Source organism: Petromyzon marinus, chromosome 42 (assembly GCF_048934315.1).
Source record: "Petromyzon marinus isolate PM22_M1 ecotype Great Lakes invasive population chromosome 42, UKy_Petmar_22M1.pri1.0, whole genome shotgun sequence".
In the NCBI taxonomy this organism is placed as follows: domain Eukaryota; kingdom Metazoa; phylum Chordata; class Hyperoartia; order Petromyzontiformes; family Petromyzontidae; genus Petromyzon; species Petromyzon marinus.
In genome coordinates, this window is record NC_133708.1 from 8695848 (window position 1) to 8717817 (window position 21970).

General features: G+C 50.4%; 1 protein-coding gene across 3 annotated transcripts in view; it reads right to left on the bottom strand.

Annotated features, from left to right (window-relative positions):
• Window positions 1-2753: 2753 nt before the first annotated feature.
• Window positions 2754-21970, bottom strand: part of EIF2D (eukaryotic translation initiation factor 2D) — a 43680-nt gene continuing 24463 nt past the window's right edge. For all 3 annotated transcript variants that reach the window (XM_032969678.2, XM_076073493.1, XM_076073495.1), the window contains 12 exons: window positions 21416-21506; window positions 19248-19355; window positions 17535-17857; window positions 15209-15326; window positions 15013-15058; window positions 12133-12236; window positions 10977-11138; window positions 9679-9765; window positions 8618-8713; window positions 5100-5220; window positions 4109-4283; window positions 2754-3160 (listed from right to left, as the gene is read on the bottom strand). In XM_032969678.2, coding sequence (XP_032825569.2) covers window positions 3090-3160; window positions 4109-4283; window positions 5100-5220; window positions 8618-8713; window positions 9679-9765; window positions 10977-11138; window positions 12133-12236; window positions 15013-15058; window positions 15209-15326; window positions 17535-17857; window positions 19248-19355; window positions 21416-21506 — 1502 coding nt within the window. In that variant the 3' untranslated portion in view covers window positions 2754-3089. The remainder of the gene's footprint in view (window positions 3161-4108; window positions 4284-5099; window positions 5221-8617; window positions 8714-9678; window positions 9766-10976; window positions 11139-12132; window positions 12237-15012; window positions 15059-15208; window positions 15327-17534; window positions 17858-19247; window positions 19356-21415; window positions 21507-21970) is intronic.

The window sequence follows — 21970 nt, forward strand, 5'->3', positions numbered from 1 at the left end:
CGAAAGCCAAAACAGCGATATTCAAGGGTCTCCGTGTACATCCACACGAAGAAACACAATAGTGGCCAGGCGGGAGGGGGGAGGGGGGCGTGTGACTGTGAGTTCCAGGACTCTTGGCTCAAATCCGCAGTATTAAATTAGAAATACACCTCTTTTATTATTCAGTTCAATAACGCATGTAGATCAAAAGCTCAGGGTTACATGACGCACGAGTATATATATCAATGTTGATAATACAACGACATAATAACAATAACTTTACAAGCAGGCCATTTGCTCTCTCCACAAAACCTTGGTAGCGTAGCGGATGGAATGTCTGCCTGTGATAATGGTTGACCTGGGTTCGAATCCCAATCTTAATCTTTAACTCAGTAAAATTATCATTTTAATGCAGTGCTCTGCATTACAATAATGTCCTTTCAACGCAATGTTAACACGCGCGATTGCCGTACATGCGTCACAACCGCAATGACGTGTTTGTTCTATGTGACGTCATTATTGAGTTACACATCCACGCGCGCACGGTGCAGTCACTGCACCACGTGGGAGCCATTAGCACAACGATTATTAATCTTTTTTTTACAGCGGCCTTTTGGCTCTCAATCGTAAAGCGTACACAGGGTTTGATGAAGCAAAGTAGCTGTGCTTGCGTGCGCCGTGATTCATTTGTGTTGTCGATGATTTACCTTTCGAAAAAATCTGGCCATGTCTCGCACTCCCACAAATGGCATCTCGTATTTTAGGGGGTTCAGCGTGCACCCCAGGTTAAGCAGAACCACGACTGCCTTAGCATCGTCACTGTTCACGGTGGTTTAGAAGGGGGGCTTACGCGGGCCTGTGAGTCACGAGTTCAAGTCTAACTTTTCGACGCAATTTGTTTTTGCTAATTTGAATCAAAACAAAGTAAACTCGAACGACATATATATTTTAAATGTTTTGCAGAAACAATGCGTATAAAAAAATGTAAACCGATGTCATAAACGACGCAGACTCAATAACCGGAAGATTGGTACCGCGTAGCGGGTTGAATTTCTGCCGTTGAACCCGATGCTCTCTGGGTTAAAATTCCAGGAAACACGTTAGCGAATTTACACTAGGGGGCGCTGTTCCATTGTAATATCCATTAGAGGTGTGATTTTCTTGCAAATAATTGCATTTAAACTGTTTTTCCTAAATTATTGGTTGTTAGTATGCAAAAGCACCGTGACTGCATGCCTAACACCTGTAAACAAGCCACCAGGGCAGCGTTTCTTTGCTGAAGTTTGACATTTAAATGCCTGTTTTCAGAGAAAGCTATATTCTTTACCAATAAATGATTAATCAATACTTTTTTTTACGAAATATCCCCAAACCAGTTAATCTTTGCGTTTACAACATTTAAACCTCATAAAAAAAACTATCCAGTCAAGTAACCCCCAATGACTTGCAAACAAGTAAGGCCATTCTGACAGGAGGCGACTGATAAAAATACATCAATCAGGAAACAGGTTAAAACAGAGTAAAACATTACCAAACTAATTAAATTTATCCAATTGTGTATCTTTCCAGGCTGCAGGTGCAGAGTCTCCAGACTGCAGGTGCAGGGTCTCCAGGCTACAGGTGCAGAGTCTACAGGCTACAGGGGCAGAGTCTCCAGGCTACAGGTGCAGGGTCTCCAGACTGCAGGTGCAGAGTCTCCAGACTGCAGGGTCTCCAGACTGCAGGTGCAGGGTCTCTAGACTGCAGGGTCTCCAGGCATTATATGCCGAGAGCTGCGGACCTGGTTGTGTCCGTATATTTAACTGCATGCCGCTATCCACCGCACGTATTTATGCAATTCTCCCATCTCAGTGGCTGTGCATGGTAGCCGACTGTACTATACGTCACCGGCATGCATCACCTTTACCTGCACCCATCCCGGAGACACCAGAGCCCACAATCTAATCGGGTATGCAGATACTCTTGTCTGGGGAGCTTCCCATAATCTTCGTAACCTCCCGTCTGTCGACCATTGAACTTTAAATTAGGCCTTGAGAGAGCTCACCTGGTTCGGTCTTGCGGGTTTCCTACCTGTGCATGACAAGGCCACGTGCGTGTGGTGTGTACACAGAGCTGTATTACACACGCGCGCACACAAAACGCCTGTGTGAACACGTGTGTAGGTTAACGTTTCTACATGTATGCGTTAATGTGTAGTAGCATAACGCTCTATAGGAGGTGAATGACCTGTTTCACTGATGATGGGAATTTAATATTTTAAGTGTTTAGCATGAGACTAAAGAAATGTGGAAATGTCCGGAGAGGTTCCCTTGTGTGTGAAACCATCAGTATGCATGCTGTCATTTTTGGGCCGAAATATACATTTAGACTTGTGCCCATTAAAGCAATCAAGATTCAAGCTACATCAGTGTTCCTCACTAATTTTCAGAGGTGGGGGGGGGAAGAGGGTGGTGGGACTTTAAAGTTCAAGCGTGTGATGGGCGTCACGCTTTTAAAACCATTGGGGGTTTGACAGCAGCACGATGATGACAATGATGGGGGGGGGGGTTAATATTAGTGCGTTGTCGGGGGGGGCGCACTGAAGGCCACCAGGGGCCACCAGTGGCCCGCGGGCCTTGCGATGAAGAACGCTGCGCTACACAGACTGTTTCGAACTTACATCAGTGGGTCAGGATTGGTGTGCGCTAGAGGCGCGTAGCAGCTTGTGGTCCTGCGCCTGCAGTGGACTCAGAATGTCACGAGTCGACTTCGGATAGAGACGCGAGATGCATACGTCGATCAACGGCGAACACTTTAATAGTTTCACCTTTACACACTGAGGTCGCGCGGAGGTTCGACACAACGTATCAATTCGTCAATAAATATCGCTTTCCCACGATCACGATACACGTGTGTAAGAATCGATGTTTTGATGTCCATATGTTTGCATGCAATGTATGCACATGATCCCATACACTGCAGTCCTAAATGCTCGGTCATTTGGCTATTTTTATTGAATTCACTCTTAGTTTTTGTAAATTGCTAATGAACCACTGAGAAGCCAACAAGTTTCATTCATTTGTCAATTCATTTTATTTCTCTGTCATGCAGTCGTTTATCCATTCGTTCATTCACTTCTTCTTTCCTGTTTTTGGAGCCTTTTCCAGACCACAAATGAACCGTCGAGGGATGCTGAATTCATCTGAAACAAACGCAGGACACGTGGAATTGACTTTGCAGATCACTTTGCAGAACAAACTGCGACCATTTTGTCACAAACTGCGACCATTTTGTCACAAACTGCGACCATTTTGTCACAAACTGCGACCATTTTGTCACAAACTGCGACCATTTTGTCACAAACTGCATATATATGTGTCAGTATATCAGTTCGAAGACGAGCAAGTATTGTCTGAACGACGTGAATAGGGTTGCCACCTCTGAGGTACGTAAAAAATAAACCAGGACATATCACTGGAAGAGAAATATCTCACAATACCGGAAGAGGGGAGAGCTAAATGTAAACGTACTGTAAATTTACCGAGACAAGCTACCTTGACAGGACGATCCTGGTAAAAATAGGAAAAGTGGCAACCCTACGTACGGATATAATACATCTTCTCCCACTTATACGTGACTCCATTTATCTGCAAAAATACGCGGATAACACCACTTTCAGGGGACTCATCTGCGGATGAATATGGTGGCGCAGTGGTGAGTGCACTGTGCTCTTAGCCTGGAAAACCGAGTTCGATCCCCAGGGTTGCGGTGTGTAAACATCAGTACTGGGAAGACAAAGGCAACTGGGCGGGGTGGTGGTGGCCATCCAACCCCTCGTGTGCCGTGCCGACCTTCATAGGTGCCACTCGCTAACAGCACTTGCCCCAAAATTCCATTGAGGCTATACGGGGGGATCTTTGTCTGTGTGTGACCAGATTAGTGATACATGTACCGACACTCGGCCTCAAGTTTAGGGTGCGTTTTACTGTCAAGCAGTACTGTTATTGATTAAAACAAAAAAATTAGCAAACAATTTTAAACACGCGGACGCGGTTCATCTGCCCTCCAATGCCCTGGAAAACTCACAGGCTACACGGGGGAATCTTTGTTATGGGTGTCTGCGCAGTAGGCAAGCTAGGCCAGCACTGACCTACGAGCAGACGGGCGAGGTGGGACACCTGGTTGCCCTGCACCTGCACGATCACCTTGTCCTTGGAGCCGGGCAGCGGGGAGAGGGTCACGCTCGCCTGGACGCGGATCTGCAGCGTGTGTGCCAGGACCTGCGGGTCCAGCCCAAACGCCTCCACGTTCTTGATGGTCGTCACCTGCTCCAGCGGCACAGGCGCAGAGAGCACACGCGACGGCTCCGTGCGCACGCATTTCACGTTTTACCGCGAACGCGCGCTGACCAAGGTCAAGTTAAAGTGCTTTCCTGAAGCTATGGTAGAGGCGCATCTATACAGAGGACACCCGCTGTTGACTTCCCATCAAAGTGGTACTCATTTTATCGACCTGCCCCCCCCCCCAGGAGAAATTATGGGCTGAGTCAACCCCCAACCAGAATTTGAAGCCGACACTAAAACGAAGATGTGAACTCTGTGAAGGGTGGACAGAGACAGGTGACCTTTATAACCAGGCATGAGCTCAGTGATGAAAGACCTCCATGTAGGAATGTGGCCTTCGTTTATACTGTACGTAGGCCAACGGCGCTACAATCGGAGATGCGGGGGAAGAACAAACTAAACACAAGAGGCAGTTCTAAAGAAATGAGATTTCAAACTGCATAGCTCCAGCGGCTTCCTAATACCGAAAGAGCGTTCCAGACGGCCGCAGAAGCGCGTCTGATAGCGCGCGCTGCGGTGACCTCCGTCTCTGTTCGATGGCCAGCGGCCAAAAGCCGCTCTTCTAACCTAGCTCAAGTTACGAAACGCATTGCACTCTTTATTTTCAGCATCAGAATCTTCGTTCAAAATCTTTATACTCGTCCTGGATAAACAACTCTGCGGTGCACCACCCGGATTCACGGCGGGCGAGGGGGGAGCCGAAACATCGCGCGTTTATCGTTTTCGCTCGCACGCTCGGTCCTTTGCTCACGTGCGCTGCCGGGGGTGGGGTGGGGTGGGGGGTGGTGGCTTGCACACCTTCTTGTTGCCGCCTCTCTGTGCCACGTGGATGTCGATGGGCTCGACGTTTCCCTTGCGAACGACCGGTGGCCGCCCTGGGAAGAGCAGCTGGTGGCAGGGCTGCATTCTCTCCAGGCACCTTGGATGCAGGGCGAGGGAAACAACGGGGGGGGGGGGGTGGGGGTGGTGAGATGGGGAGACTTTTGTTGTTGTAATTTTTCCCAGTTTTACCCCGATGGTGTTATCGGCGGTGGCGTCACGAGACGAATAATCCGTTTTGAGATCGCTCGCAGCGAAGTGCAACGCTTTGTGTGCTAGAGGGTGGCCCGCGGAAGATAATACTGCACAGCTACCCTCGGAGATCCCTTCAATTGATCTCTAGCCCGCAAAGTAGGGGAGCAGAACTTTCCCGCTCGCTCTGCCACTGACGGCGATTTTTTTTTATTCGCAAAGCTGCAATTTGGCCAAATGCAAAGACAAATTTAGCATCGTGGATTTTTTTTTGTGTGCAGCCATTGGTTGCCTGAATGAGACGATCAACTCACTGGTTTAAACACAAGCAGTTGCCTGGACACGAAACCCAGGACTCAGCGGTGCCAGCTCAGCACTCTGACCTCTGAGGAACGCAGCCACATCTAACAAAAGACGACTCTAAGGACGACTCTAAGCCCGTACGTCGGGGCCACGAGGCAGTACGTATGTGTATGTAGAACTTCTTTCGCACCGTACGTAGCCAACCGTGCTAATCGGAGGTGCGGGGGAAGGACAACAAACTAAACACAAAAAGCAGTTCTAAAGAAATTAGTTTTCAATATAGATTTAAAAGTGCATAGCTCCAGTGGCTTCCTAACATCGGAAAGAAGAGCATTCCAGACGGCCGCAGAAGCGCGTCTGAAAGCGAGCGGATGACAAAAACATACTGTAATGTGAGATCCTCGTCACCGCCATCATGAAGATTGTAATATCTGTCGCAAGCAGTAGCTCCATTTATATGAATAAGGCTCCATTGTGAATGTGTTCCTATGCCCCCGGATGAGCGAATGTAACAAGCACGTTTGACCACTCGACCGACATACAATGTCCCTCTGTATTCTCAGGAATAATATGGTAGGTTTTTTGTTCTTATTAAAATCAACTTCGATACCGATGGTACATTCCACGCACACGATTGGTGCGCTCGCTTCATTCTGTTCGCATTCAAACACCAGCCGGGGTGGCTCCTCAGTGGCAGAGCGAGCGGCTCGCAATCGCAATGTTGCGAGGGGTTGCAATCGTGGGCGCGGCATTCGACTAGGGCCCACAATTCCCCCTCTGCGGTCGCTGAAAGTGGCGTTTGCTTGTGCGGAAGTCACAACGTTTGCGGTCCAGCGGAGGGACTGGACCCTGCAATTAGGAATGTGGAATTTGCACTGCCGGTTCAGGGCTTTGAAAGCAGGAGATGAGCAGCAACCTAATTCTTTGGTTCTTTCGGTAAAGTCGCATAGGTAGAAAAAATAACAGATCACGACATTTCGATCGCAACACAAGCAATCGTCACCTGAAGACGATTGCTTGTGTGGCGATCGAACCGTCGTGATCAATTATTTTTTCTACCAACGTGACTTTACCGAAAGAACCAAAGAGTATGGATTCCTGCAGTCACGAAAGCTTAAAATCAAGAAACAACCTAATTGCTCGCTTGAGCAGGAAATCACTTGACTGTAAAATGGTTGGAAGTGGATGTTTAACTGCAAACCTTATATCTTTATATGTAAACACATTTTGCTTCTTAGAACACACATGGCAGAGGCTTAATGGTGTTTTAGATTTCAGAAAGATAATCGTGGTGTTAGTAGTTGAGTGTAAAACTAAAGGGAGATTGAAATAAAACAGTTTTGTCTGGGGGGGGAGGGGGGGGGCGGGGGGTGGGCGACCTGTCAAATAACAATAATTTATGAGAAAACAAAACATTACGAGCGGGGATATTTAAAACACAAACGTAGAATGGACTCTTTGGTTCTTTCGGTAAAGTCACGTAGGTAAAACATAAAAAAAGTTAATCAAATCACGACGTTTCGGAATCAACACAAGCCTCCGTCATCAGGTGGGATAGTCACAGCAAGAAGTCATTTGCTGTAATGTGTTTACCGTCCAGAATTAAAATGTGTTGTTTCCACACGTATCGTATAATTAAACTTGTTGATGCCTGCAGCAGTTTCATTCTAGAACCTTATATACCAGAACCACTGGCGGAGCCGGGGGGGGGGGGTGGCACGTGCCCCCCCAATGATCCGATCGAAATCCCTAATTTTGATCGGATCATTGGGTTTTATTAGTAATAAATCGGCATTTTGTGACCCCCACTGCCACTGTGTAGCATATTATTATGTGCCAGGGACTCTATGAGATGATAGAACAATAGTCTGAGTCCATAATTGGCAATAAGTAACGGCATAACAGTTATAAGTGACTCACGTAATTGTGCACAGTTGCGTATACAGTACACGACTTGCCTGAAGGCAAACACCTTCAGCGAGCGTGATGCCGATTACACAACGCGGTTCGAATTCGACCCTCGATTGATGGCTGCTCCATCGCCGCACACGCGTCAACTAAAAAGCAAGGGACAAGTCCTTACTTACTAACTCCTATCATTTTTCATTTCTGGAGGGGTTGCCCCCTCTACCTGAATATCCTGGCTCCGCCATTGATCAGAACTGGATACATTTTAACATTGTGGGTATTTTAGCCATGAAACAGGACACAGGGGAACGTATTATACAGAATTACTTTGCATTAATGGTGGCTGCCAGAGTGTGCAAAAAATACAAAACCGGTATTTCGATTATTTCAATGTCCAAACAGTTTCCTGCATAGGTATGCATGTTTCTTTAAGCTTTTTTTGCACCGTACGTAGCCAACCGTGCTGATCGGAGGTGCGGGGGAATGACAACAAACTAAACACATAAAGTGGTTCTACAGAAATGAGTTTTCAATCTAGATTTCAAAGTGCCACACCTCCCAGTGGCTTCCGAATATCAGAAAGAAGAGCGTTCCAGACGGCCGGAGAAGCGCATCTGAAAGCTCGCGATGCGGTGGACGTTTTTGCTCGACGGTTAGCCAAAAGTTGCTGCTGCTGCTGCAAGGATGACCGGGGTTCGCGTGGTGGTGGTTTATGCTGCTTGACGAGGTCGGCAAGGTGTTGCACAGACGGTGATGTCCGTGCAGCCTGCGCTCGGTGTGCGAGCGCTCACCTCTTCATCAGCTAGTCCCAACGGAGGCTGCCGATGCTGCGCTACGAACCCGGCGAGCCGAGTTCGATTCCCGCTCACGGCCAACACCAGTGACGAATACCTGAACTGGTCCTGGGCCTCCCCTAGGTCGCCTCGGCCTCAAATGAGTGCCTGGTGCAGTGAGACAAAGTCGATCGGGCGTGGTGCTGCTCACCCGCCCCCTCGTGTGCCATGCCGGCTTTTATAGGTGCTCGCTATGAGCACTTGCCCCAACAGTCTCTTAAGGCTATACGGGAGACCACTGTTACTTGTGTCTTTGCTTACCTGTTCATCAGGTCGTCCCAGCGGATGCTGCTGACGGTGTACTGCTCTTGCTTGTCCAGCAGAGAGTCACACAGCAGAGGGTTCACGGTCACCACCCTGCAGGCATCAAGCGAGTGAGCGGCCGTTGGAGAGCTATAATTATTCAACTCTTACAATGTATCCTTATTCTCAATGCGTGGATTGTATCACAATAATGAATTTAGTCTTCTTTTAAATGGAACTGTCCACACTCTGGTGGGGTGTTGTCTTTCTGGTCCTCTCTCTCTGCAGCCATTGCAGATTCTATATTCACCACAAGGGCAAACATAAAAGCATGGCCTTTGAGAATCATGAAGGGGATGAATATCCCTAGCGGTGATCAGTGAGGTGACTTACGAGGAGGACAGTTTTGCCTGTGAGGTCAGAGGGCATGGTAATGCCACCCACCGCAATCAGCAATGAGAACAGCACACGTGCTGTCCAGTGAGGGCGGATTTTTGTCTTTCCCCCCCTCCCCAATTATTTTCCAATTGTACCGCCAGCGTCACGTCATAATATGTTGAATTTTCATTCAGAACGTTCGCAGAAGTGCCAAGCAACTTGTTTTAGAACGGCCCGCGGACGGTTATTCTACAGAACCACTTTCTGAGATCCCTTCAAGTGACCTTTAATCCACCACTGGTGGTGCTGCACCATCTTACGTGTGTACGTACGTTGAACTTCTGTCACGCCGGACACAGCCAACCGTGCTAATTGTCGGAGGTGCCATGCTACAGAGCCGTCGTGCATCGCACGGCAATCGCACCGAACGGCGATCGCGATCCCCAAAGATGACGTCGCGCGTCCAAATCGAGTCAAAATGTAATTTTTTCACACGATGGCGTTGTTCGTAGTCAACGGTGGTAACTCGGCTGAAACCGCGAACACGTTACATTTGAAGGACGACCGTTGTTCACTTGTAGGCAGCTGCCACCTGGCGACCGTCTCCAGTAAGGCTGGCGGGCCGTGGTGGTTGCTGCGAATGTTTGGCCTCGCAAGGTGATGACCGAAATAATCCGACGGCACCTCGGCCCTCCACCCACCCCTCCTGCTTGTCGGCGAGGTCGTTTTCCCTGACGTAGTTCGTGAGGACATTTCGTACGTCGTTTGCGCCGAGGATGTCTCCTTTCCTGAACAGAAGGAAAAAGAAAACGGGAAAAACGCAAGCGATTACTGAACGGAAATGTACCAAAGAATCACGTAACCACTTAGCACAATCTGAAAATGCGGCTACTAAAACGGTTGTTTGAGTTCTCGTCCTGATTTATTTTCGTGCAAGTTATTTCTAAAACCGGCAGGTGGCCTTGCGGGGCCAAATGTGGCCCACACAGGCTCCTGGAGTGGCCCCGCTGATGGCCCACCAAGATATTTGGCTCGCCAGGACACACGCGGAGATACGGGCTTGTGAGATTGGAGACAAAAATGGGAGAGAGATGAGAGAGCTATTGGTGAGAGTTATGGATGACCGTGACGGAACGGAGACAAAACACCAGGGACGCGAGAGACCTGGACACAAAAGGCGGCCCTCCAAAACCACAATTACAAGAACCCTGCCTCAACTGAATAAGAACTGAACAAGTTTGTAAAGAAGCTCCCGGCACGTGCAGCGAAATGTCAGACACTGTGTCCGACAACAAGTGGCGCATTCCCCAAAAACATATCGGACAGGTGGACCCTTGTCGGTGTATTATTTTTCATAGGTGCATGTGAGCGAGACCCTCGTGTGCCACCCTCACAGCGGCTGTTGAGCTGGCCACTGAACAAAGATGGTCACTGTATCAAACGTTTTCTGCGGCCGTCTGGGGGAAGGGTGGGGGGGCATTATCATTCCTTGTACCAGGGCCCATGCCAACCACGCAGTGCCACCGAGTGCCTTCCATTCACAGTGGACGGATCGCTCGCAGATGTGGGGACGTGGAAGAGGTGTGGGAGGAGCGGGTGACAGTGGACAGGGCCCGTGTTGAGCATTCATAAAGCGGCGTCTTCCGTGTGGAAGAACTGTGGCCGAGGGGACAGGATGCGAGACGATTTTAGTTTAACGCGCCAACTTGCAGCGCCACACCTCCGGAACAACCTCCTGGGATCGAACCCACAACCACCTGCATACCAGGCGAGGGAGTTAACATTTCTCCACCATGGCGATCTAAATGGGGGTGGGTGGGTGAGGGCATTATCATTCTTTGCACGAGGACCCATACAAACAGACAGGTGCGGCGCGTGCATGCACACAACGGTAGAGGCAGCGCTGGGCAGGTTCAGAGGCAACGCAGACTTGCGCTTGGCCGGTTCCATGGCGTGCCCGGCGGAAATGGTTTCACCGAGAGGGGGGCATGACCCTTACTTGTGGCCCGCCGGCTGGAAGAGTCCCAGGACGCGCGTGGACACCCCGTACAGGGCGGTGATGTCGGGCGCGCGGTACAGCGTCTCCCCGCACACCCCCACCCTCTCCTCCTCCGCCACGGCGCCGTCCGGGGGGTCCTCCGAGTTGGGGAGCGATCGCAGCCTGCGGGGAGACGCGGCGCTCTGTCAGCGGCCACCGTAAAAAAAAAAATCTTGTGCCCGACATTATTATTATTATTATTCCGTACGGCTGCTGATGTAGATGCAGAGCAACAACTGCGATTTTACAGTCAGGTGGTTTGGCCCAGATAACCGTGTCGGAAGCAAAGTGGAGTGTACCGCCGTGATGTCTCCTTCGTATTTGTGGATCAGAGCATTGCGTCGTTATAGGTTGTACGGTCTGTTCAGGATGACCACGGTCGCACACTGTGCATCAGGTTTCCGCATCTGCTGCCATGGTTTCTGCAGTGGTTGCGGTGTAGGGTGGACCATGAACTTCGTGGAAGATCAAACCCAGGGATCTTCTGCATTGGGTCTTTCACGAGGTGGTGTTTGCGAGTTGCGAGTTATTTGAACTCGAGAATTCCCACACACGCAACACCATTCTCAACGTAATTACCACGTCAACATTGTCAACGTCATAACCGCACCGTTAACGTTGTCAAACGCCATCAAAATACCATCATCAACATCATTACCACGACCAATACAATTATCAATATCCCCACCACCGCCATCAGCAAACAAAGTTCCCACGTAAAGCCTGTTGGGGCAAGTGCTGTTTGCGAGCGCCTATCAAGGCTGGCACGGCACACGAGGGGGTGTGTGGCCAGCACCATACCCGGCCACCTTTGTTTCCCGAGGGGCGATATTTACACACCGCACCAGGTACTCATTTGAGGCTGAGTCGACCTAAGGGAGGCCCAGGGCCAGTTTAGATAATCGTCACTGCTGTCGACTGGGAAGCTACCCTACCGCTCCCCATCAGCACCAAAGACAAAGATCCCCTGTATAGCCTGAACAGACTGTTGGTGCAAGTGCTGTTAGCGAGCACCTATGAAGGCTGGCACGGTACACGAGAGGGTGGGTGGCCAGCACCACGCCCGACCACCTTTGTCTCCCCATCAGCACCACCACCAGCGCTGCATCGAACTCACTCCTGGTGCTTCCAGTCGATGTTCACGATGTTCTCCACTCCCTTGGAGGACTCCTTCACCTGCAGGAGACCCCTCTGCTGCATGCTCTGCAAGAACTTAGACAGCTGCCAGGGCGCACAGTCACCAGGCCAGGTATCAGCCGTCAGAATTTTACGGGAAAAGGATCGAGAGCAAAATGTTATTCTCGCCGCTGAAATTATTGTATTATTGATTAAATCCCCATGGCCTCCCCGGTGAACACTGGGGTGTATGAACCGCACATGTGTCGTCTGCTTCCCAGTGGACGTTAAAGATTTACTTGAAAAAGAGTAGGCCATTGTGTGCCACGTAATGATCCAAAAATTTGCCAAATTTGAAAGAAATAATGCGACCCGCAGATAACTCAATCGGGAAACACACACCGCAACATCTCCACCCTCCCCCACCCGCCTGCGAAGCAACTGGCGGTGACACCTGTGTCACCATCCAGAGGCGTCTCCGTGATGGCCTTGCGCCATAAGAATGGTGCGAATCCGAAACGTGCAAACGATTTTGACCTGTAGGCACTGCATTGATGGCTGGCATCCTCGGTGCTGTCTCATCACCACCATCATCACCACCACCACCACCACAGCCATTTACACAGGAGTTCACCCTTGTGCCGTTTTTGATTATCGAGTTAGAAGCGGAAGGACGATGCCGCTTTGTGGGCGAGACTTACTGATGACACCTACTGGCGACAAAACGGTGAATTCTCGCGCAATGGCGGTCGCCAATAACGACGACGACGGGAACGTGCGGTTTCTCACTCTCTCCAGCTCAGGTCGCCAATAACGACGGCAATGGGAACGTGCGGTTTCTCGCTGTCTCCAGCTCAGGTCGCCAATAACGGCGATGGGAACGTGCGGTTTCTCGCTCTCTCCAGCTCAGGTCGCCAATAGCGACGGTGACGGGAACGTGCGGTTTCTCGCTCTCTCCAGCTCAGGTCGCCAATAGCGACGGCGATGGGAACGTGCGGTTTCTCGCTCTCTCTCCAGCTCAGGTCGCCAATAACGACGGGAACGTGCGGTTTCTCGCTCTCTCTCCAGCTCAGGTTGCCAATAACGGCGACGGGAACGTGCGGTTTCTCACTCTCTCTCCAGCTCAGGTTGCCAATAACGACGACGGGAACGTGCGGTTTCTCACTCTCTCTCCAGCTCAGGTTGCCAATAACGACGACGGGAACGTGCGGTTTCTCACTCTCTCTCCAGCTCAGGTTGCCAATAACGACGACGGGAACGTGCGGTTTCTCACTCTCTCTCCAGCTCAGGTTGCCAATAACGACGACGGGAACGTGCGGTTTCTCACTCTCTCTCCAGCTCAGGTTGCCAATAACGACGACGGGAACGTGCGGTTTCTCACTCTCTCTCCAGCTCAGGTTGCCAATAACGACGACGGGAACGTGCGGTTTCTCACTCTCTCTCCAGCTCAGGTTGCCAATAACGACGACGGGAACGTGCGGTTTCTCACTCTCTCTCCAGCTCAGGTTGCCAATAACGACGGCGATGGAAACGTGCGGTTTCTCACTCTCTCCAGCTCAGGTCGCCAATAACGAAGGTGACGGGAACGTGCGGTTTCTCACTCTCTCCAGCTCAGGTCGCCAATAACGACGGCGATGGGAACGTGCGGTTTCTCACTCTCTCCAGCTCAGGTCGCCAATAACGACAGCGACGGGAACGTGCGGTTTCTCACTCTCTCCAGCTCAGGTCGCCAATAACAACGGCGACGGGAACGTGCGGTTTCTCACTCTCTCCAGCTCAGGTCGCCAATAACGGCGGCGATGGGAACGTGCGGTTTCTCGCTCTCTCCAGCTCAGGTCGCCAATAACAACGGCGACGGGAACGTGCGGTTTCTCACTCTCTCCAGCTCAGGTCGCCAATAACGACGGCGATGGGAACGTGCGGTTTCTCGCTCTCTCTCCAGCTCAGGTCGCCAATAACAACGGCGACGGGAACGTGCGGTTTCTCACTCTCTCCAGCTCAGGTCGCCAATAACGACGACGATGAGAACGTGCGGTTTCTCACTCTCTCCAGCTCACGTCGCCAATAACGATGGCGATGTGAACGTGCGGTTTCTCGCTCTCTCCAGCTCAGGTCGCCAATAACGACGACGATGGGAACATGCGGTTTCTCACTCTCTCCAGCTCAGGTCGCCAATAACGGCGACGATGAGAACGTGCGGTTTCTCGCTCTCTCCAGCTCACGTCGCCAATAACGGCGACGACGGGAACATGCGGTTTCTCACTCTCTCTCCAGCTCAGGTCGAGCCATCTCAGCAAGACGAACGTGCCATTTCGAAAAGGGGAAGTTAATTTTAGATTTTGAGTATACTGCTCAACGTTATTGTTTTTCGAGTTTTGTGAATAAGGGAATTGAGTCCCGGTTATGAATAGCACAATATTCGTATTGCAATAATTCAACTGACTTAATGGGAGCTTTCATTTACATTAATAAGAGTAGAAAACCAGTTGCTCTGCAACGGCAACTGGAAATAAGAGACAGCTGTAATTTTAATTCTCTTTTCACAAGCCTCCTGCACTAAATTATTCTGATTTTGTATGTAATATAATGGCCAAATAACATGTATTGTGCATTAACATTTTAAAAATCTAGGATTTAAAGAATATTCTGGTGGAAAAAAAGTTTAAAAGGAGCCGCTATTATTCAACGTCTTCTGAACTTCTTCCGCAATTTCAATTAAATTCAAATGTCTATTTCCTGTTTAGCCAGTTACCCAGCTAGATCCGTAGCAATGGAGAGAAGCCCAGGCAGCAGCCATCCAGGAAACTCGAGGCATAGATTTAGATTATTTTCAATAGTAGTACGATGACCTTGATAGGGTTTGTTTAAATATTTAACATACCTTCTTATAGCTGGATTTCTTCATGTCTATCCTCTTTCCGTTGGGACTGGGTGTGAAGCACAAAAAGGAAAAAACGAGATAAAAAAATGTTGACGGACAAATGGAACAAAAAGAAAACACACACTCCAGCGTTGCCTGGGTAGAACGCTCACTGGAATCACGACGTCTCGAGCCGTGTCGGTGCCGACGCGGTTACCAGCAGGGGATGAGGTGGACGCTGAAGAAGGTGCTCGTGAGCAAAGGCAAGTCGGACTTCTTAAGGCGGCATTTGATCGCTCGGAGGCAGCACTGCAGCAGAAGCTCGTCCATCTCCGCTGCAGGACGACAACAACGGGTAACAACAGCCGAGCATGTTTGGCATTCTCGCCACGCGTGCGGCACGCGGAGGGCTATCGCGATGGCCACCGCTGTGTTTCGCAGGCACGAGCCTGCAGCAAGATTCAGAGTCGCGCAACGCTGTACGGCGGCCCGAGTTCGATCCCCGCTCATCGTGGACACCGCTGACGATTATCTACACCGCTTCTGGGCCTCCCATTGGTAGACTCAGGGGGCGGAGCCAGGATTTCAGGCCGGGGTGACATTCAACGAATTTTAATTTCAAGAATGATTAGAGAGTCAGGCTGTTGAACTAGACGCCATCGGTTTGGCGGACACGTTCTGACAATGCAGTTGCACGGAGTCTGCCAGACCGAGTGTCGTACACTTACACGCGGAATGTCACCCCCCCTGTCACCCCCCCTGGCTCCCCCCTGGGTAGACTCAGCCTCAAATGAGCACCTGGCACGATTGAGCGATTTGCAAGGCGACTTTTCAAATTCGGCAAAAAATTCGGACAATGACGTCGGCGAACAATAAACTACTTTTGTTTTACTGCTATTTTTATGTTAGCGGGTAAGACCACTGAGCTATGTAGCTCTTTTTCAGAAGCGACCTGGCCACAAATGATAGCTCAACGAAGTGGCTTATCACGTGAAAATTTATAGCAGCCGAATATTTTAAACCGACGTTGATTCTAAGTGTGGAGGGAAAAACCAGAGGACCCAGAGAAAAATCCACGCGACCACGGGGAGAAGGTGCAAACTCCAAATATATATAGGAGTCAGGGTCAGGATACAACCCACAACCTCCTGTATACCAGGCGAGCTAGTTAACATCTCGCCACCGCGGTGTCGGAACGTTTCGAAGGACGTCCGGGGACCTTCATCGTCTGCGGTGAAGCAGACAGCCTCGTATTTTGCGGTTAATATTCCCGCGGTAATAACCAGGATGGGCCTGCTGGATTAGAACCGCGGACCTCTGCACCCAGCAGTGAACACGTTAGCACTCGGCCATTCACCACCACGTCACGTGATTGCCATGTCGTGCGATCGTTCATTCTGTGAGTAATAAACGATTACACAAAGAATCACATGACTCCAAAATTGACCGGAAAGTGATTATTATACAGCCATAATGGCACTCAACGTCCGTTGTGCAGCACTTCAGAGGCAGGGGGTTTGGCGGAGCATGCTGACTTTGCCATGTGCTGTGAGACTTTGAAGGCATACTGGGCCAGGAGATGGCAGGCTAGAAAGTGGGTACATAAGCCGCCTTTGCAAACCTTTGAGTGTCATTTCAACGTATGTGCGGTGAGTTGTAATTCATGTAATTGGCCAAACAACCCAATATGCGGGATGCCGCGCCTGTAGAAGTCTCACAACTCAGCGAGGAATTTCCAGGTAAAAATTCAGCGCTATTTATTATAATATAAATGTATATAAATAAATAAAAAGGTAATGGTGCAGCCCTGCAATGACTTGCCCAATCCACTGCTGGTAAAAGTGTCTCCACTGAAGGGAGATCTGGAGAGCCTCTCTAGAGGGTATTTGGCCCACTCTTCCGGAAGAGGTGCAAGTACCCATGCTGCATCGATAAATTAACTGACTAATGTGTTGATGTTTTAAATACAGATAAATCATACGCAGTTGACGTATTTCGTACGTACTGCGGTAAGCAATGTGTCACAACCATGAACAGGGATAGTATGGCATCCCACAGGGCCTGGACATGGCAGTTGCAACAATGATACAACCTTATTAAAATTACACCCCCCGTCACTGTCAACCCAGCAGCATAAACTAAATCGGTGCACCACGGTAAAGTCGGTCGGCAGGTCCTGTGTGGCGTGGCATAGTGTGGGCACTGCAAACTCTTCCCATAAGTCTGCTCAGCATGGAAGAGTAGGCCAAACATAAACTAAATCGGTGCACCACGGTAAAGTCGTGGCATAGCGTGGGTACTGCAAACTCTTCCCATAAGTCTGCTCAGCATGGAAGAGTAGGCCAAACATAAACTAAATCGGTGCACCACGGTAAAGTCGTGGCATAGCGTGGGTACTGCAAACTCTTCCCATAAGTCTGCTCAGCATGGAAGAGTAGGCCAAACATCTCTGCAGAGGGGCTCTCTGGAGCTCGCTCGAGCGGGAGGCTCTTCCGGCGCGAGAAAGGAGACATCGCAGGGCTGCGCCGCTACCGGCGCTGCACCTGGAGAAATTTTCGCGACCGCTCCGTCGTCGGCCTCGGGGGCGGCATCGCCGTCCCCCGCCTGGGCTCCTGGCGACGGCTCCTCGTCCTCCAGGCTCAGCCGCTGCACGTCGCCCATGCCGGGCGGCGAGCCCGTCAGCGGCACCGCGTCTCCGTCGCCCCCGGCCTCGGGGGCCTCGGCTGCAGGCTCCGACGCTCCGACCTCCGACCCATCGGCTCGGCTTTCGGATTCCGCCGAAGCTGGCCCTCCCCGCTGCCGTTCGTCGGGGTCGAGGGCGCAGCGGTGCGGGATGAGCGGAGGATGGGATTTGTCTCCGAATGCCCTGCAGCGGAAGATAAATTCGAAAGTTAAAGCGTGATTTCCTGTTCAATTGAGCATGGAGGCGGCGTTCAACTCTTACATATGGTTAAGCCATGTTTCTTGCGGAAGTGCGGAGTTGGCCTGATAGCTTGAATCTAAGTTGTCTTATGATTGTTGTTGTTTGACTTGCATCACACTGGGATTTTTGGTACACAGTGTTGTAATACGGTGGGGTTTTTTTTGGAAGATTTGCTGGTTTATCCAGGATGTTTCTGTTGCGCGCCGTCGCTTTAAGATGTTTCTCTGTTCATGTTTTGTTTGTTGTGGTTGCACCCGACTCAAGAGCCGCATGGCTCACATGGCTATACCTAATAATCAAAACTGAAACTTGTTTACGGCACTGCACCAGTAGTGGAAAGTCCACATTCCTGCAGCGGGGGCGAGTTTCTACGTAGAAAAATCCATGGTTGACTTCCCCACAAAAGTGGAACAGATGTAATCAACCCTGGATGATTATGGGCCGAGTAGACCCCCCCCAAACCAGGAGTGGAAACTCCGACCGTGAGCCGCTCGGTCAATCGCTGAGCCAGAAGCAGAAGTTCAACACGACTGGGCACATTTGGACAGTCCCACGTGTTTTGGATGCACGTTTCATTCGCGCTAAACGTGGGTGATCGTTAGTGTAATCGTGTAATGGCTTTTTGTTTACTTGGGCGTAGTGTGTCAAACATTTAGGATTGTCATTCTGAGAGAAAGTATTTTTAAACCTTTCTTGAAGAGGGTGAAGTGTTCACAGAAACACCACGCTATCAGAAGTACCCCCCCCCCCGCCACCCCCGGCATCTCCGATTTGCACGGTCATCTACGTACGCTGTGAAAGACGTTCAACAGACATGCAAATGTTGGCTTCCTTGCCATTCTAGAACATCATTTGAATTCAGTCACTCGCTCACGCAATTGCAATATTCTGTACATATTACGCGTGAATATGAGGCCACACTTTAATTACTTTCTCTTAATCACTTTACGGTGCTTATATATTTATATATTTAGAATTTGCATGTATCTCTCCCCATGGTCGCGTGGATTTTTCTCTAGGTCCTCCGGTTTTCCCGTCCACATTTTAGACTGAACACACCACGCGTTGGCCGCTATAAACTTCCACGTGACGATAAGCCACCTTGTCGAGCTACCACTTGTGGCCAAGGTCGCTTGTGAGAGCTACACAGCTTTAGTTGGCCTTACCTGGTTAAATAAAAGTATATACACACACACACACACGACAGCACTAACTGGGTATTCTTAACAGCGTGCGTGACGCTGGGCGCGTGACGCTGGGCGCGTGACGCTGGGCGCGTGACGCTGGGCGCGTGACGCTGGGCGCGTGACGCTGGGCGCGTGCGGTCCGTCACCAGAGGTGGTCGAGGTAGGTGTGAAGCACGATGATCCCTCGGCCCTTCATTGCCGCGGCGACCATCTGAGCGGTGGACATCGCCGTCACGCCAACCCCGATGGGAGCCCTGCGTGTGCGCACACACAGCACATACACAGCACACACACACAGCACACACACACACAGCACACACAGCACATACACAGCACACACACACACATACACAGCACACACATCACACACACAGCACACACATCACACACGCATGTGCACACACAGCACACATGCACGCACCGTGCACGCACCACGCACCACACACACACGCGCGCACAAGCAAACGGTGGGGCAAGGTCAGCTTCAGAATCAAAGGCGGCGCTGCATCGCTGTCGTTGTCTCTGGTAGGGGTGGCGGTGGCGGTAAAAGTTTTGTGTCCTTCAAACATTTCCAGAGGGGAGGGGGGTTGGGGCACTTTCGCAGAAAATACATCATCAGTGTGTGTTAGGGCCGCCACACATTTGAAACCATTGGGGGTTTGACAGCAGCACGGTGATGATGATGATGATGGTGGGGGGTGTTGTCACTCTTTGTGTTTTGTCGGGGGCCGCACTGTAGGCCACCAGGGGCCGCCAGTGGCCCGCGGGGGCCTTGGCAATGAAGAACGCTGGCGTCGAAAAACCTTTTCCCAAGCTTCAGTTCTCCGGAGCCACCACAGTTCGCCTGCGTGTGCGTTCACTGACGCTCTCTGTTCCAGTGAGAATTCAGTTTCGGAGGCGTGCATGTTCTGCAGTTACGAAGCAGCGTTTGTTCATGATGGTGATGATAATTTGGCGATTCCATCAACGCAACCACCTCCGTCTCATCCCTTACATTTGTGTCTATCATAGGGGGTAGCTGGGCGAGTTGCCTGCAAGTGAACAGATTTGATTTATTTCAGCAGGAAGGGTCCATTGTGCTGCTCAGGGCTACCTCCGGGTTTCCCCCCCACATTTAGAAACATGCAATAAGCGTTTTTAGTTTATTTTGCTGCGATAAATGTCCAAGTGATAAGCCACTTTTTGTGAGCTATCATTTGTTGCCAAGTCGCTTCTGAAAAATAAAGTAATACCTCAGTGTGGGCTTTGTCCGGTCGGATGGGGATGGTTTAGTTTTGTATTTGTATGTGTTTGGGCGATTTGTTAACTTTTCTTGTACTTTGCACTTCGATTGTGTTTTTGTATCGTTTGTTGTTGTAACGTTCTGACCCCGTGCAACTACTGGACATCTGTGAAAAAGAGCTTTATAGCTCACCGGATTCCTCCAGTATAAATATTCTGATGATTCTGTTTCATGGGCGTCCTGCGATGGCACAGATCATCGTGCTGAGCTAGCAGCGCTCAGAGTCTGGGTTTGAATGCAGGGAGCAGCCCGCTAAACAACATCACTAAATTATCACGTGTTCATATTCGTTCGGACTCGTTAATTTCGTCACATTATTGTCGGCCAACGGTGGGTAGACATCGCCAATGTCGCTGTCGTGCTTTTTCATTCACATCGTTCACTCGAGTCGAGAGAAAGGAAAAATCGCTTTGTCGATTCACATTTTCGTCACCGATTTCATTCACCAAATGAACACGGTCACGGTATAGGCCGGTGAATCTCAACCTTTCTGAATTGGCGGCCACCCCATTCAAGACCACTTGTACCACCCCTGACTCCCCCCTCCCCCAACCCTCCCCCCCGGCTCCCCTGCCCCCCCCCACCATCCACTCCCCTTGGGACTATCCCCCCCCCAGGTCCAGATTACTAAGGTCACGATACACAGAGAGGTCCACTCCTCTAGTCAACGCGGTTATGGTGAGGCTTTTACTTTGTTTTGTCTATTAGCATGTTTTCTCTTCGTAAGGCATATGTTTCATATTGCGTATAAGTGTGGTTGGTGTTAGTAAAGCATCTCTTTCACGTTGTGTATTCGCACGTTTTTTTGTTAGTAAGGTATCGTGTTTCGCGTTGTGTAGTCGCACGATTTCTGTTAGCAAGGCATCTGTTCCATGTTGTGTATTAGCGAGTTTGGTGCTAGTTAGGCATCTGTTTAAATGTCCCGCTGGTTTCGCCCCCCCCCCCCCGCCCCCCACCACCTTGCAACTCCACCCAGAGGCGTCGTGAGGTGCACGGCCCAGAGTAAGGGGCCACGGGTGCCGCTCTCTCTACCTGCTGTTGGTCAGGTTGATGGCGCACATTTGTCTCTCCCGTAGGTCCGGCAGGCCGTCAGGGGGCGCCACCAGGCCTGGCAGCATGAGGTCTGTGAACGAAGCAGGGAAGAAACCAGAGCAGGGGTCGGGCAAACCAAAACAACAAGAGGAGCGCCATTCTTTTTTCAAATTCCGTAACAACTCAAACCCATCAAGATCCGCAATGCTCGTGCTGAGAATAGGAGACGGTGGTCTTTAAAGAGCCGCGTGCAGCTACGGAACCGCAGGTTGCCGACCCCTGAACTAGACAAAGCACATTCCCCCCTGTCCACACAAAGGATAAAGGCGCCTCCTTCCCACATTTGTCGCTGCACGTACAACATAAATAGTGTGGGTACACACACACCGCCGATGAGCACGTTTGGCCACGTACGGTGCGACAGAAGTTGAACGTTCGCACATAAAAGCCATCATACAGAAGTTCAACGTACGCACATAAAAGCCATCAGCAGCGTTGGTTCATTACAAGCAGATGGCTTTTACCGGTTTCGACATTCAGTGCCTCATTAGCAGA